Source organism: Schistocerca serialis, chromosome 4 (assembly GCF_023864345.2).
Source record: "Schistocerca serialis cubense isolate TAMUIC-IGC-003099 chromosome 4, iqSchSeri2.2, whole genome shotgun sequence".
NCBI classification, from domain to species: Eukaryota; Metazoa; Arthropoda; class Insecta; order Orthoptera; family Acrididae; genus Schistocerca; species Schistocerca serialis.
This window is the reverse complement of record NC_064641.1, coordinates 447455192-447469366: the sequence shown is the minus strand read 5'-3', so window position 1 is coordinate 447469366 and position 14175 is coordinate 447455192. Positions and strand designations below refer to the sequence as shown.

At 38.5% G+C, this 14175-nt stretch overlaps 1 protein-coding gene across 2 annotated transcripts in view; it reads right to left on the bottom strand.

The window, feature by feature from the left end:
* LOC126475078 (2-oxoisovalerate dehydrogenase subunit beta, mitochondrial) overlaps positions 1-14175 on the bottom strand; it is an 89878-nt gene that overhangs the window by 67176 nt on the left and 8527 nt on the right. For both annotated transcript variants that reach the window (XM_050102639.1, XM_050102640.1), the window contains exons 2-4: positions 11400-11477; positions 10608-10810; positions 4197-4352 (exon numbers count right to left, since the gene is read on the bottom strand). In XM_050102639.1, the coding sequence (XP_049958596.1) occupies positions 4197-4352; positions 10608-10810; positions 11400-11477 (437 nt within the window). The remainder of the gene's footprint in view (positions 1-4196; positions 4353-10607; positions 10811-11399; positions 11478-14175) is intronic.

Sequence of the window (14175 nt, the reverse complement as noted above, 5' to 3'; positions counted from 1 at the left end):
CTGTCTCCATTGAAATTTCTACACTTGCCTAATGAGACAACTGGATCAGGACAGCCATTGTTTTGGCATAATTTAACATGTTTCAGGTGCAAAACATCCATTATGATGCCACCTACTCTGATCAAGGGCTCTCCCCATGAGTGCCATCCAGCTGCAGCATAGGCCATCTGGCATGATGATCAATGCTGGGGGCACTGATGACACAGGAAGTCCTAGTATGTTGGCTTTGAAGTGTATATAAGAGCCTACACAGATACTGTGTGCAGATGTTTAACACTGCATGCTGTAGGCACTATTTAAGGTGTTCTTCCCCAGTTGGTCAACACTAGAGGATAAAATTAGAATATAAAGGTCAAACCCAGAAAGGAAGCAAAAATTACTTAGGTGATGTAAGAATATATATTCAGAGAAAGGAAGGTAAAACCTAGAGAATAGTTGGGTTGACATCAAAGGCTGCCACCATGAGAAAGATAGTAAGAGAAAGGACGATAGCCAGACATGAGAGATTACACTACAGGGCAGGAGGTAGGAGCCCCGATAGATTGGAGACCTGTGCTCATCACACACATACTCACTAAAGAGCCATGAGCGTAAGTGGTGTTTCCCTGAATTACTTCTGAAAAATGCTGAGATGGTTCCTATTATAAGGCCACAGGTAACCACCTATCCCATCCTTGTCAAACTAGACCTGCAAGTATGTAAATTCCAGTATATACGAGATATGTTTTTTGTTATTTTTCTTGTTCTTAAATTGTAATACCAAGGCATGTACAAATGGGTAAACCTACTACCATTCTTTTTCTTCTTTTCCTCCTCATCACTCTTCAGTACTTCCCCTTACAATTATAGCAGAGTCTAGCAATTTAGTGTTGCATTAGATTTACGTGGTGTGAAACTTTTGCTGTTATTTCTGTTTGTTTCTGGGTAGCAGAGTAAAGACACACTACAACTGGCATTTGACAGACACATGATACAAGGTCATCCAACCAAATTTGGTCTTCTACAAGTCAGCATATGGAAAACATAATGACAAGCAGCTAAGACATTAAAGACAACACACCTGATACACTTAGTGTGCATAATATTCCACAATTGTAAACCGTATCACTAAAACTAAATTTTGAATAGTTGTTAAATGCTGGTGATGGAGAATCATTGTAGTTAATAGCACTGCATGAATCAGAAGAGAGGAGGTATATGTGGAAAATGCTGGGTGACATGGGAAGATTTCAATTCGATTACATCATGGCAAGGCAGAGATTTTGAAATCAGATACTGTATTGAAAGGCATACCCAGGAACAGATATAGACTCAGATCACAATTCAGTTGTGATGAGGAGTAGGCTGAAGTTTAAGAGACTGGTCAGGAAGAATCAATACACAAAGAAGTGGGAGATGGAAGTGCTAAGGAATGAAGAGATACACTTGAAGTTCTCTGAGACACTGTGATAAGGAATAGCTCAGTAGGCAGTTCAATTGGAGGAATGGACATCTCTAAAAAGGTCCATCACAGAAGTTGGAAAGAAAAACATAGGCACAAAGAAGGTAACTGTGAAGAAACCATGGGTAACAGAAGAAATACTTCAGCTGATCGATGAAAGAAGGAAGCACAAAAATGTTCAGAGAAATTCAGGAATACAAATCACTTAGAAAGACCTTGGGAGTTAAGGTGAAATGGCTCCATGGAAAATGTGAAGAAATCAAAAAAGAAATGACTGTCAGAAGGACTAACTAGCATACAGCAAAGTCAAAACATCCTTCGGTGAAATTGAAAGCAAATGTGGTAATATCAAGAGTGCAATAGGAATTCCACTGTTAAATGCAGAGAAGCTAGCATGTAGGTGGAAAAAGGTTACTGGAGGCCTATATCAGAGGGAAAACTTGTCTCATGTGATAGAAGAAGAAGCGAGAGTCAATATAGGAGAGATAGGAGATCCAGTATTATAATCAGAATTTAGAAGAGCGTTCGAAGATTTAAAATCAAATAAGGCAGAAGCGACTGATAACATTCTATCGGGATTTCTAGAATCAGTAGTAAAGCCGCTTTATAAAAAGGGAGAAAGGAATAATGCGCACAATCTTAGACCTATTTCTATGCCATCAGTGTTTGCTAGACTTATTGAAAAGGCTGTGTATGTAAGTATAACTAATCATTTTATATCACATAATTTGCTATCATATCTGCAGTTCGGCTTTAGAAGTTGTTTAACAATTGAAAATGCTATATTCTCTTTTTTCTGTGAGATACTGGATGGGTTAAACAAAATTTTTCGAATGCTAGGCATATTTCTTGATTTTACTAAGGCATTTGATTGTGTTGATCACAAAATATTGCTCCAGAAGTTAGACCATTACGGAATACAGGGAGTAGCTCACAATTGGTTCACCTCTTACTTTTACAACAGACAGCAGAAGGTCACTATTCACAGTGATGAGAATGGCTGTGATGTGGAGTCTGAGGGGGGTACAGTCAAATGGGGGGTGGGAGCCACTCCTATTCCTTATTTATATAAATGATATGCATTCTAGTATTATGGGTAACTAAAATATTTCTGTTTACTGATGACACTAGATTGGTAGTAAAGGATGTTGTGTGCAACATTGGTTCGGTTCAAATAGTGCAGTTCATGACATAAGTTCATGGCTTGCAGAAAATAAACTAACACTAAATCATAGTAAGACTCAGTTCTTACAGTTTCTAACACACAATTCAACAAAACCCGACATTTTATTTTCACAAGACTAAAGGAAGATCGAGACACATTTAGAGGATCTGTCGACCTGGAAAAACTCTTCGACAATGTCAAATGATGCAAAATGTGCAAAATTCTGAGGAAAATATTGGTAAGCTATAGGGAGAGATGGCTAATATACAACTTGTACAGTAACCAAGATGGAATAATAAGATTGGAAGACCAAGAACGATGTGCTCGGATTAAAAAGGATGTAAGACAGGGACGTAGTCTTTTGCCCCTACTGTTCAATCTATACATCGAAGAAGCAGTGATGAAAATTAAACAAAGGTTCAAGATTGGTATTAAAATTTCAAGGTGAAAGAATATCAGTGGTAAGATTTGCTGATGACATTGCAATCCTCAGTGAAAATGAAGAGTACAGGATCTGCTGAATCGAATGAACTGTGTATTTAGCACAGAATATGAATTGAGAATAAATCGAAGAAAAACAAGGGTAATGAGAGTAGCAGAAATGAGAACTGTGAGAAATTTAACATAAGGATAGATAGTCACGAAGAAGATGAAGTTAAGGAATTCTGCTACCTAGGCAGTAAAGTAACCCATGACAGACGGAGTGAGGAGGACATCAAAAGCAGACTAGCACTTGCAAAAAGGGCATTCCTGGCCAAGAAAAGTGTACTAGTATCAAACATAGGTCTTAATTTGGGGAAGAAATTTCTGAGAGTGCACATTTGTATCACAACACTGTATGGTACTGAAACATGGACTATGGGGAAACCGGAGCAGAACAGAATCAAAACATTTGAGATATGGTGCTACAGATAAATGTTGAAATTAGGTGGACTGATAAGGTACGGAATGAGGAGGTTCTGCATAGAACCAGAGAGGAAAAGAATACAGTGTATGAAAAAACAGACAAGAAGAAGGGACAAGATGTACGACATCTGTTAAGACATCAGGGAATAACTGCCATGATACTAGAGGGAGCTGTGGAGGGTAAAAACTATAAAGGAAGACAGAGATTGCAATACCTCCAGCATATAATTGAGGGTGGAGATTGTAAGTGCTACTCTGAGACAAACAGAGTTGACACAGGGGAGAAATGCTTGGTGGATCACATCAAAACAATCAGAAGACTGATGACTCAAAAAGTGAACCTTTACATTCAGTAAAGAAATACTATTCATTGGCAGTGTGACATAGTATTCTTACATGAAAATAAGTACTGACAGCATAAAGAATAATCAATCAACGAATTACCTGCATTTGTTTACGGAAACATTGATTTTCCTATGATCAAAGATTGAAACACTAGTTGCGGAGTTATAAGCAGTAAATCCAACTGTCTGCAAAATTCCTGTGTATGAATTACAAATTCTAGATGAACATGGCAACAAATAGTCTCAGAAATGTAGATAAGCTGAAAGAAAGTGTGGTGAAAAAAGAAGATTAGAGAAGCAGTATTATTCAACATGCAGTATCAGTTGTGTATTATATTACCTTAAGTCCTGGTGCATGTGCGAAGAATGCCTCTGGGCTTTGGGAATGATAAAGTCCACCATGTCCAACAGCTCCGCAAGGTGTTCTTATAGTAAGACTGCCACAGTGGAACTGATTGCCACTGCGATACCGACACTTTGCAGCCTCATTTACTATCTGAAAACATAGAGAAGCTGCATTTACTTTCTTTCATAAAAATAAAGAACAAAAGTTGCAACAAGATCCACAGCCAAATTAAACCTTTTTAATGGCAATAATCTGCCATACTGGCATTTGCACTTTGCATCAGAAGACCCTTTTAGTTTGTCTTTTTCGCAAGTGGCCAGCTTCAGTTGTGTAGTTATTTTAAAGCACATGGTATAACCTCCCATATGGACATATTTAGGTTATCGAGAGAGAGAGAGAGAGAGAGAGAGAGAGAGAGAGAGAGAGAGAGAGAGAGGAGGGGGGAGTCAGAGCGAGATATACTGGTCTCTATTTTATCAACAATGTTCAAAATACACAGGTTGATATCTATCACATCAGATGAATAAATAGGAGAGGAGCAGTTCCGTAATCTGAACATACCTTCAACTGCAATCATATGTATTATTATCTGAGGTGGCCATACAAACAAACAGTTTATGCAGTAGGCTTTTTTAACACAGAGATGAACTCATCAGTCTACCATGGAAGTCTGCAAAACCATATGACACTAAATTGAGGGTTTTCATTTGACAGCCCATAATCCAATGAGTACCTATGTTGTTGTTGTCGTCGATGTGGTCTTCTGTCCAGAGACTGGTTTGATGAAGCTCTCCATGCTGCTCTATCCTACGCAAGCTTCTTCATCTCCAAGTAACTACTGCACCCTACATCCTTCTGAATCTGCTTAGTGTATTCATCTCTTGGTCTCTCTCTACAATTTTTACCCTCCACACTGCCCTTCAATACTAACTTGGTGATCCCCTGATGCCTCAGAACATATCCTACCAAATGATCCCTTCTTCTAGTCAAGTTGTGTCACAAATTTCTCCCAGTTCCATTCAGTACCTCTTCATTAGTTACATGATCTACCAATGTAATCATCAGCATTCTTCTGTAGCACCAAATTTCGAAAGCTTCTATTCTCTTCTTGTCCAAACTATTTATCGTCCACGTTTCACTTCCATACATGGCTACACTCCATACAAATACTTTCAGAAATGACTTCCTAACACTTACATCTATACTTGATGTTAACAAATTTCTTTTCTTCAGAAATGCTTTCCTTGCCATTGCCAGTCTACATTTTATATCCTCTCTATTTCGACCATCATCAGTTATTTTGCTCCCAAACAGCAAAACTCATATACTACTCTAAGCGTCTCATTTCCTAATCTAATTCCCTCAGTGTCACCTTATTTAATTTAGCTACATTCCATTATCCTCATTTTGCTTTTGTTGATGTTCATCTTATATCCTCTTTTCAAGACACTGTCCATTCCGTTCAACTGCTCTTCCAGGTCCTCTGCTGTCTCTGACAGAATAATGAGGGTCATTCGATAATAAAAGTGGCAAATTGGTCTGGAGAAAAAAGCGTTTATTTTCACAAAACAATACTTTCCTTCTTTTCAACATAATACCCCTTGACAATTTATGCACTTATTCCAATGTGCTACAAGCATTTTCATTCTGGCTGCAAAAAACTCTGTATCTGGATGTTTGAACCAATTTCCCACAAACTTTTTCAAGTCCCCGTTGACCTGGAACCTCTTCCCACATAACTCCTCCTTCAGTGCACCAAACAAATGGAAGTCACAAGGTACCAAACCAGGACTGTAAGGGGGGGGGGGGGGATGAGGCAGTACTTCCCAGCCCATTTTGTTGATGGTTTCATGGGATACTTGAGCAATACGAGGACGAGTTGTCTTGCTGGAGAATCACACCTCTCCTCCGAGATCCACAATATCTCTCTCTCATGGCTGGCTTCACCCTGTTTAAAAGCAAATCTAAGTAGTATTGACTGTTCATTATACACTGCTCTTCGAGATAATCACAAAAAACTGGATATTCAGCATCCAAGAACACTATCAACATGACTTTTCCTGCTGATGCTTGGGTTCTGAATTTTTTCTTGACAGGTGAGTTGGTGTGCTTCTATTCCCTGCTTTGTCTTTTTGCTTCTGATCCATAACAGTGAACCCAAATTTCATCACAAGTTAAAATTTTGTTGAGGAAGTGCTTGCCTTCTCATTCATAATGTTCCTTTATCTCTGTGCACACTCCTCAAACTTGCTTCCTTGTGTAGCTGTGTCAACTCCTTTGGGATCCATCTTGAACATGTTTTGCGGTACTTCAGCATGTTACAGATAATGTTATGAACTGTACTAGCACTAACTTGAACCTTATCAACTATAATTTGCACAGTCACATGGCGGTCGGCACAAATAATGTCATCAATTCGACTTTCAAACGAGGAAATTCAAACTGCAGCTGGCCGGCCAGAACAGTGTTTGTTAGTTACTGAGTCGTGAGCATTTTTGAACTGCTCTACCCACTTGTAAAAATTTGGACGATTCATAAAACCTTCATTATAAACTTTAGACATTATACAGTACATATTCACTGGTTGCTCGCCTTCAGCAAGTAAAAAACGAATAACAGAACGTTGTTCGCATAATGTTGATGTTTCAAGTGGACTTTCCATCTTGAAATGTATTTTTGAGATTATAAACTAAACAATGCTGATACATCAGATGACCAGGGCTCATCCCAGTGATGCCAACTTAAAGAGTTGTTAAAGTACCAAACTGTCCCTACTAACAGTTTTTCCCCCAGACCAATTTGTCTCGCTAATTATTGAAAGAACCTTGTACAATGTCACCAGCAAACCTCAAAGTTTTTATTTCTTCTCCATGGATTTTAATTCCTACTCCAAATTTTTCTTTTGTTTCCCTTACTGCTTGCTCAGTATACAGATTGAATAACATCAGAGATAGGCTACACCCCTCTCTCACTCCTTTCTCAACAACTGCTTCCCTTTCATGCCCCTCAATTCATAACTGCCATCTGGTTTCTGTACAAATTGTAAATAGCCTTTTGATCCCTGTATTTGATCCATGCCACCTTCAGAATTTGAAAGAGAGTATTCCAGTCAACATTGTCAAAAGCTTTCTCTTAAGTCTACAAATGCTAGAAACGTAGGTTTGCCTTTCCTTAATCTATCTTCTAAGATAAGTCGTACGGTCAGTATTGCCTCACTTGTTTCAACATTTCTACATAATCCAAACTTATCTTCCCCAAGGTCAACTTCTACCAGTTATTTCATTCGTCTGTAAGGAATTCGTGTTCGTATTTTGCAGCCATGATTTATTAAACTGATACTTTGGTAATTTTTACGCCTGTTAACACTTGCTTTCTTTGGATATTTCACCTGTCTCATCATCTTGCTCACCAGACGGAAGAGCTTTGTAAGGGCTGGCTCTCCCAAGGCTATCAGTAGTTCTAATGAAATGTTGTCTACTCCTGGAGCCTTGTTTCGACTTACGTCTTTCAGTTCTCTGTCAAATTATTCAAGCAGTATCATATCTCCCATCTCATCATCTTCTATGGCCTCTTTCATTTCAATAATACTGCCCTCAAGTACATTGCCCTTGTATAGACCCTCTATATACTCCTTCCACCTTTCTGCCTTCCCTTCTTTGCTTGGAACTGGTTTTCCATCTGAGCTCTTGATATTCATGCAAGTGGTTCTCTCTCCTCCAAAGCTCTCTCTAATTTTGCTGTAGGCAATATCTGTCTTACCCCTAGTGATATATGCCTCTAAATCCTTACATTTGTCCTCTAGCCATCCCTGCTTAGCCATTTTGCACTTCCTGTTGATCTCATTTTTGAGATGTTTGTATTCCTTTTTGCCTACTTTATTTGCTGCATTTCTATATTTTCTCCTTTCATCAATTAAATTCAGTATGTTTTCTGTTATCCACTGATTTCTACTAGCCCTCATCTTTTTACCTAATTGATCTTCTGCTGCCTTCACTATGTCATCTCTCAAATCTACTCACTCTTCTACAGTATTTCTTTCCCTCATTCTTGTCAATTGTTCCCTAATGCTCTCTCTGAAACTCTCTACAACCTCTGGTTGTTTCAATTTATCCAGGTCCCATCTCCTTAAATTTCCACCTTTTTGTAGTTTATTCAGTTTTAATCTACAGTTAATAACCAATAGATTGTGGTCAGAGTCCATATCTGCACCTGGAAATGTCTTACAATTTAAAACCTGGTTCATAAATCTCTGTCTTACCATTATATAATCTATGTGAAACCTTCCAGTGTCTCCAGGCCTCTTCAACGTAGACAACCTTCTTCCATGATTCTTAAACCAAGTATTAGCTATGATTAAATTATGCTCTGTGCAAAATTCTACCAGGTGGCTTCCTCTTTCATTCCTTACCCACATTACATATTCACCTACTACTTTTCCTTCTCTTCCTTTTCCTACTATTGAATTCCAGTCCCCCATAACTATTAAATTTTCATCGCCCTTCACTGTTTGAATAATTTCTTTTATCTCATCATACAGTTCTTCAATCTCTTCGTCATCTGTGGAGCTAGTTGGCATATTAACTTGTATCTTGAGAGTATCCATATGAAGGTGCAATTTGTACATACTTTGAACATTAGTTATAAGTCTGTGGCCTCAGCACTTACTGTTAACAACCTAAAAATGAACATTTTCATAGGACATAGTTTAATATGGCCCTTTTTTGTTTATTTCATTGTGAGGAATATGACCCAAGCTACACCCTGTGGGATATGGAACAAAACATCAGGATGAAAACAGTTTTATTTTTGTGTACTTACACTGTGAGACAAGTAAGCACATGAGATGCAAATGTTATTAAGTTTTTTCTTTTTATTATTTCACTTTTCTGCTCATCATTTATGAGTATACCAAAAAGTAACTAATATTCCAGTTATTCTAGCTCCTAAAAAGAAGAGAGTCTGATTAGCTGTGTGAAGTCCCATCACAAAACGGATGTTGTTGTTGTTGTTGTTGTTGTTGTTGTTGTGGTCTTCAGTCCTGAGGCTGGTTTGATACAGCTCTCCATGCTACTCTATCCTGTGCAAGCTTCTTCATCTCCCAGTACCTACTGTAACCTACATCCTTCTGTATCTGTTTAATGTATTCATCTCTTGGTCTCCCTCTACGATTTTTACCCTCCATGCTGCCCTCCAATACTAAATTGGTGATCCCTTGATTCCTCAGAACATGTCCTACCAACCGATCCCTTCTTCTGGTCAAGTTGTGCCACAACCTTCTCTTCTCCCCAATCCTATTCAATACTTCCTCATTAGTTATGTGATCTACCCATCTAATCTTCAGCATTCTTCTATAGCACCACATTTCGAAAGCTTCTACTCTCTTCTTGACCAAACTATTTATCGTCCATGTTTCACTTCCATACATGGCTACATTCCATACAAATACTCTCAGAAATGACTTCCTGACACTTAAATCAATACTCGATGTTAACAAATTTCTCTTCTTCAGAAACGCTTTCCTTGCCATTGCCAGTCTACATTTTATATCCTCTCTACTTCGACCATCATCAGTTATTTTGCTCCCCAAGTAGCAAAACTCCTTGACTACTTTAAGCGTCTCATTTCCTAATCTAATACCCTCAGCATCACCCGACTTAATTAGACTACATTCCATTATCCTTGTTTTGCTTTTGTTGATGTTCATCTTATATCCTCCTTTCAAGACACTATCCATTCCATTCAACTGCTCTTCCTAGTCCTTTGCTGTCTCTGAGAGAATTACAATGTCATCGGCAAACCTCAAAGTTTTTATTTCTTCTCCATGGATTTTAATACCTATGCCAAATTTTTCTTTTGTTTTCTTTACTGCTTGCTCAATATACAGATTGAACAACATCGGGGAGAGGCTACAACCCTGTCTTACTCCCTTCCCAACCACTGCTTCCCTTTGATGTCCCTCAACTCTTATAACTGCCATCTGGTTTCTGTACAAATTGTAAATAGATTTTGGCTCCCTGTATTTTACCCCTGCCACCTTCAGAATTTGAAAGAGAGTATCCCAGTCAACATTGTCAAAAGCTTTCTCTAATTCTAAAAATGCTAGGAATGTAGGTTTGTCTTTCCTTAATCTAGCTTCTAAGATAAGTCGTAGGGTCAGTATTGCCTCACGCATTTAGTTGATGCATGACAACCGATTAATGCAACACTATCACACTCACTCACTCACTCTCTCTCTCTCTCTCTCTCTCTCTCCCGAAAAAAAGTATATCAATATTAATGAGTGTTCCCACTCAACCTTTGCACAGAAAAGATCATCCATGTACATCATTACCAAAAATGCAAGTAAACAGAACAAAAACATTGTATAAATTGGCCACAAGCATGCGAATAGTTCTTTATAAATACCTGATCAAAAGCGGGAAGGATGTAGTCAGCAAACTGTATTTCTGCAATTGCTGTTGCACCAACATTTGCAAGACCTATTCCAAAGCCTACAATGCCCTGTTCACAGAGAGGAGTGTTGAATACTCTATCTTTGCCATACTTTTTTTGTAGGTCCAGTGTGCAGCGAAACACTCCACCAAATGCAACATCTTCTCCAAACACAACTGGGGGAAAAAAGAAGAAGAATAGTAACTGCAACATGTTTAAGTGAACTTAATATTCACTTTGTAGTAGTAACAGGTAAAAAACTTTATACAGTTCTCTTTTTGTTTTAAAAATTACCACAAGATATGATTACAACTACTACCAGCTTCAGGAACAAACTAGCTATCTTCAGAATCTGAATCTAACAAGCCAGATAAGATGAACAAAGCATCCATAACAAGCAGTGTCAGGTTCACAAGAACTTGACTTTTACCATTACCAATAAATGCCATTATGATATATGAAGAGATGACTGTAAAATGTGAAGTTGTTTTCTTTACATAATACAGAACACTTTAGCGCCATTGCTTCATGTGAGAATTGCATATTGTTACAGGGGGTAAAAAAATAGAAAATAAGACACCACTGTCTTCAAGTCTACACAATGTGAGAGACATCTACATGCAAACAATGCTATATTTTCTTTCTTAATTTTATCTAGAAGTTGCTCCATTTTAGCTTATTATCTTCAGCTAACATTAGTATTCAAACAGTCATTTAAAGTAAACTGAAAGTAATTTATATAAATTAAGAAGAGGAGAGTCATACCTGCAGAGGGATCCTTATCGAGTGTTATATCCATTGCATTGTTAATTGCCTGGAACATATTCATCTTCAGCGATTTCCCTTTTACGAGAAAAAAAGTGAAATAAACACGACAAGTCAGTACAGTACAATAAAGAACACAAAGACTACTGTCATCAATATCCTAAAGTTTGCCTGTTATGGAATTCCAAATAATGAACAAAAAAATAATGAAACAAAATTTTCCATGTATGTTTAGTGAAGGCTCTTAATTTTCTTACAAAAACAAAAAAATATAAGTTATAATTATGTAATTAGTTGAGACTTGGTAGTGTTAACTGTGTCTAGACTAATGCAAAGATGCAGATTTCAGTCCTTGGTGGGTTTCGGGATTTCTTCCCAACTGTCTACATCTAAATATATAGTCTGCAAGCCATCTTATTGTGTGAGGCAGAGGGTCTTTTGTGTACCACTATCACTTCCCCGTTTTTCCACTCCTGTCACATATGGTTCGCAGGAAGAACAACTGCTGATAAGTCTCAGTGAAGCTTGAATTTCTCTAACTTTATCTCCATGGCCTTTTCACGATATATAGACAGGAGGAAGCAATATGTCGTATTCACTCTTCTAGGAACACACATTCCTGGAATTATACCAGCAGACTATACCATGATGCGGAACACCTCTCTTGCAGTGTTTGCCTATGGAACTGACTGAGCATCTTCGTGACACATTTGCAACTACTAAATGGACCTGTAATGAGATGTGCTGCTCTTCTTTGAATTTCCGCTATTTCCTGTATCAATCCTATCTGGTACAGAACCATGACTGATGAGCAGTATTCAAGTATTGGCCAAATAAATATTTCGTATGCTGCTTCCTTTGTTTATGGACTATGTTTCCCGAAAATTCTTCCAATATATCTCAGTCTGTCATCTGCCTCACCCACAATCAATTTTATGCGGTCGTTTCACTTCAAACTGGTCCATACATGTACTCCTACATGTTTTATGTAAGTAACTGCTTCCAGTGACTGTTCTGTAATCACATAATCATACAATAAACGGTCTTTTTATCTATCTATATACACTATTTTACATTTGTTTATGAAGGAGGTCAATTACCTCTCCCTATGCTCCAATTTTTTCATCACAGGAATACTGCAACACACCATTTTACACATCAAGAGGTGCCTGTCTTTTACTGAAACTGAAGCTGAGCCAGTGGGACTCACTTCGCCTGTTTTGAGAAAACCTATTTTTGTCTGGTGTTAGGAGGAGGCAAACACAAGGAGGCAAGCACAAAAGAGTAGGGATCTAATCTTTGGCAGTTCAAACGTATGGCAAATGAACGTACCCCTTAGGTAAATCACAGCAAGGGACAGGAAAGAACACCAGATGCACTCAGTGTTTATGACTAGGGGCCTCATTCAGGCTGTTGAAGAGGCTATTCCAGCAGCCATTGAGGGAACAGGGTGCAACCAACTGTAGATTATGGTGCACACTGGAATGAATTATGCCTGTTGTCTGGGCTCTGAGGTCATTCTTGTGTCATTCCAGCGATTAGCAGAGAAGGTTGAGAAGACCAGCCTTGTGTGTGGAGTTTCAGTGAAGCTCACAATTTGCAGCACTGTCCTCAGACCTGATCATGGCCCTTTGGAGTGGAAGGACTGAACCCGAGACTTCAAAGGTTCTGTGACAAGCTAGGCTGCAACTTCCTGGACTTGTGCCATAGGGTTGAGAATTGTAGGGTCCCTCTAAATAGATCGGGTGTGCATTACACATGAGAGCTGCTAATCAGGTAGCTGACTTCGTGTGGGGTGCACACAAGGGCTTTTTAGATTAGGCGACTCTCCATCCAATCCAGATAATGATATCTGTAGGAAACCCAGAAGTATGAGTGTAAGATTGAAAGAAATGCCTCCCACAGGTGAGAGTATTAAAATCCTAATGGAAAAGTGTCAAAGCATTCACAACACAGTGCCATAGTTTGAAGCTCTCATGAAAAGCAGTGAAAGCTTGCGTGATACTAGGTACAGAAAGGTGGCTGAAACCTGAAATTGATAGCAGTGAGATTTTTGGGGAAAATTTAAGTGTATATCGAAAGGATAAGCAAATGGGAAACGTAGGTTGTGTATTTGTCACAGTAGACAAGAAACTCAAATCCATTTGGTAGAAACTGAAGCTGCATTTGAGATCGTTTGGGCAAGACTCCGTATCAGGGGTGAGCATAAAGTGACAATTGGATCCTTCTATCACACACCAGAGTCATCATCTGATGTAACCGAAAACTTCAGAGAAAACCTCAGTTCACTTATACGTAAGATCCCCAATCATACTAAAATATTGGTGGAGACTTCAATCATCCAACAATTAATTGTGAAAATTACAGTTTCGTTGGTGGTGGGCGGGATAAGACTTCATGTGAAACTTCACTAAATGTGTTCCCTGAAAACTACCACGAACAGATAGTTAGGAACCCCACTCACGATAGAAATATAATGGATCTAATGGCAACAAACAGACCTGACCTCTCATTGAAACTGGTGTCGGTAACCATGAGTTGGTTGTGGCAACAACGATTACCAAAGTATGTACGACAACTAAAACAAGCAGAAACATATGTATGTTCGGTAAACTAGATAAAAAATCTAGTAGTGTCATATCTCAATGAGGAACCTGAAACTTTCAGTACAGAACAGGGGCATGTAGAGGAACTCTGGCTCAAGTTTAAGAGAATAGTTGACCATGCAGTGGATAGATGTGTATCCAGTGAACAGTTCATAATGGGAGGGAGCCTC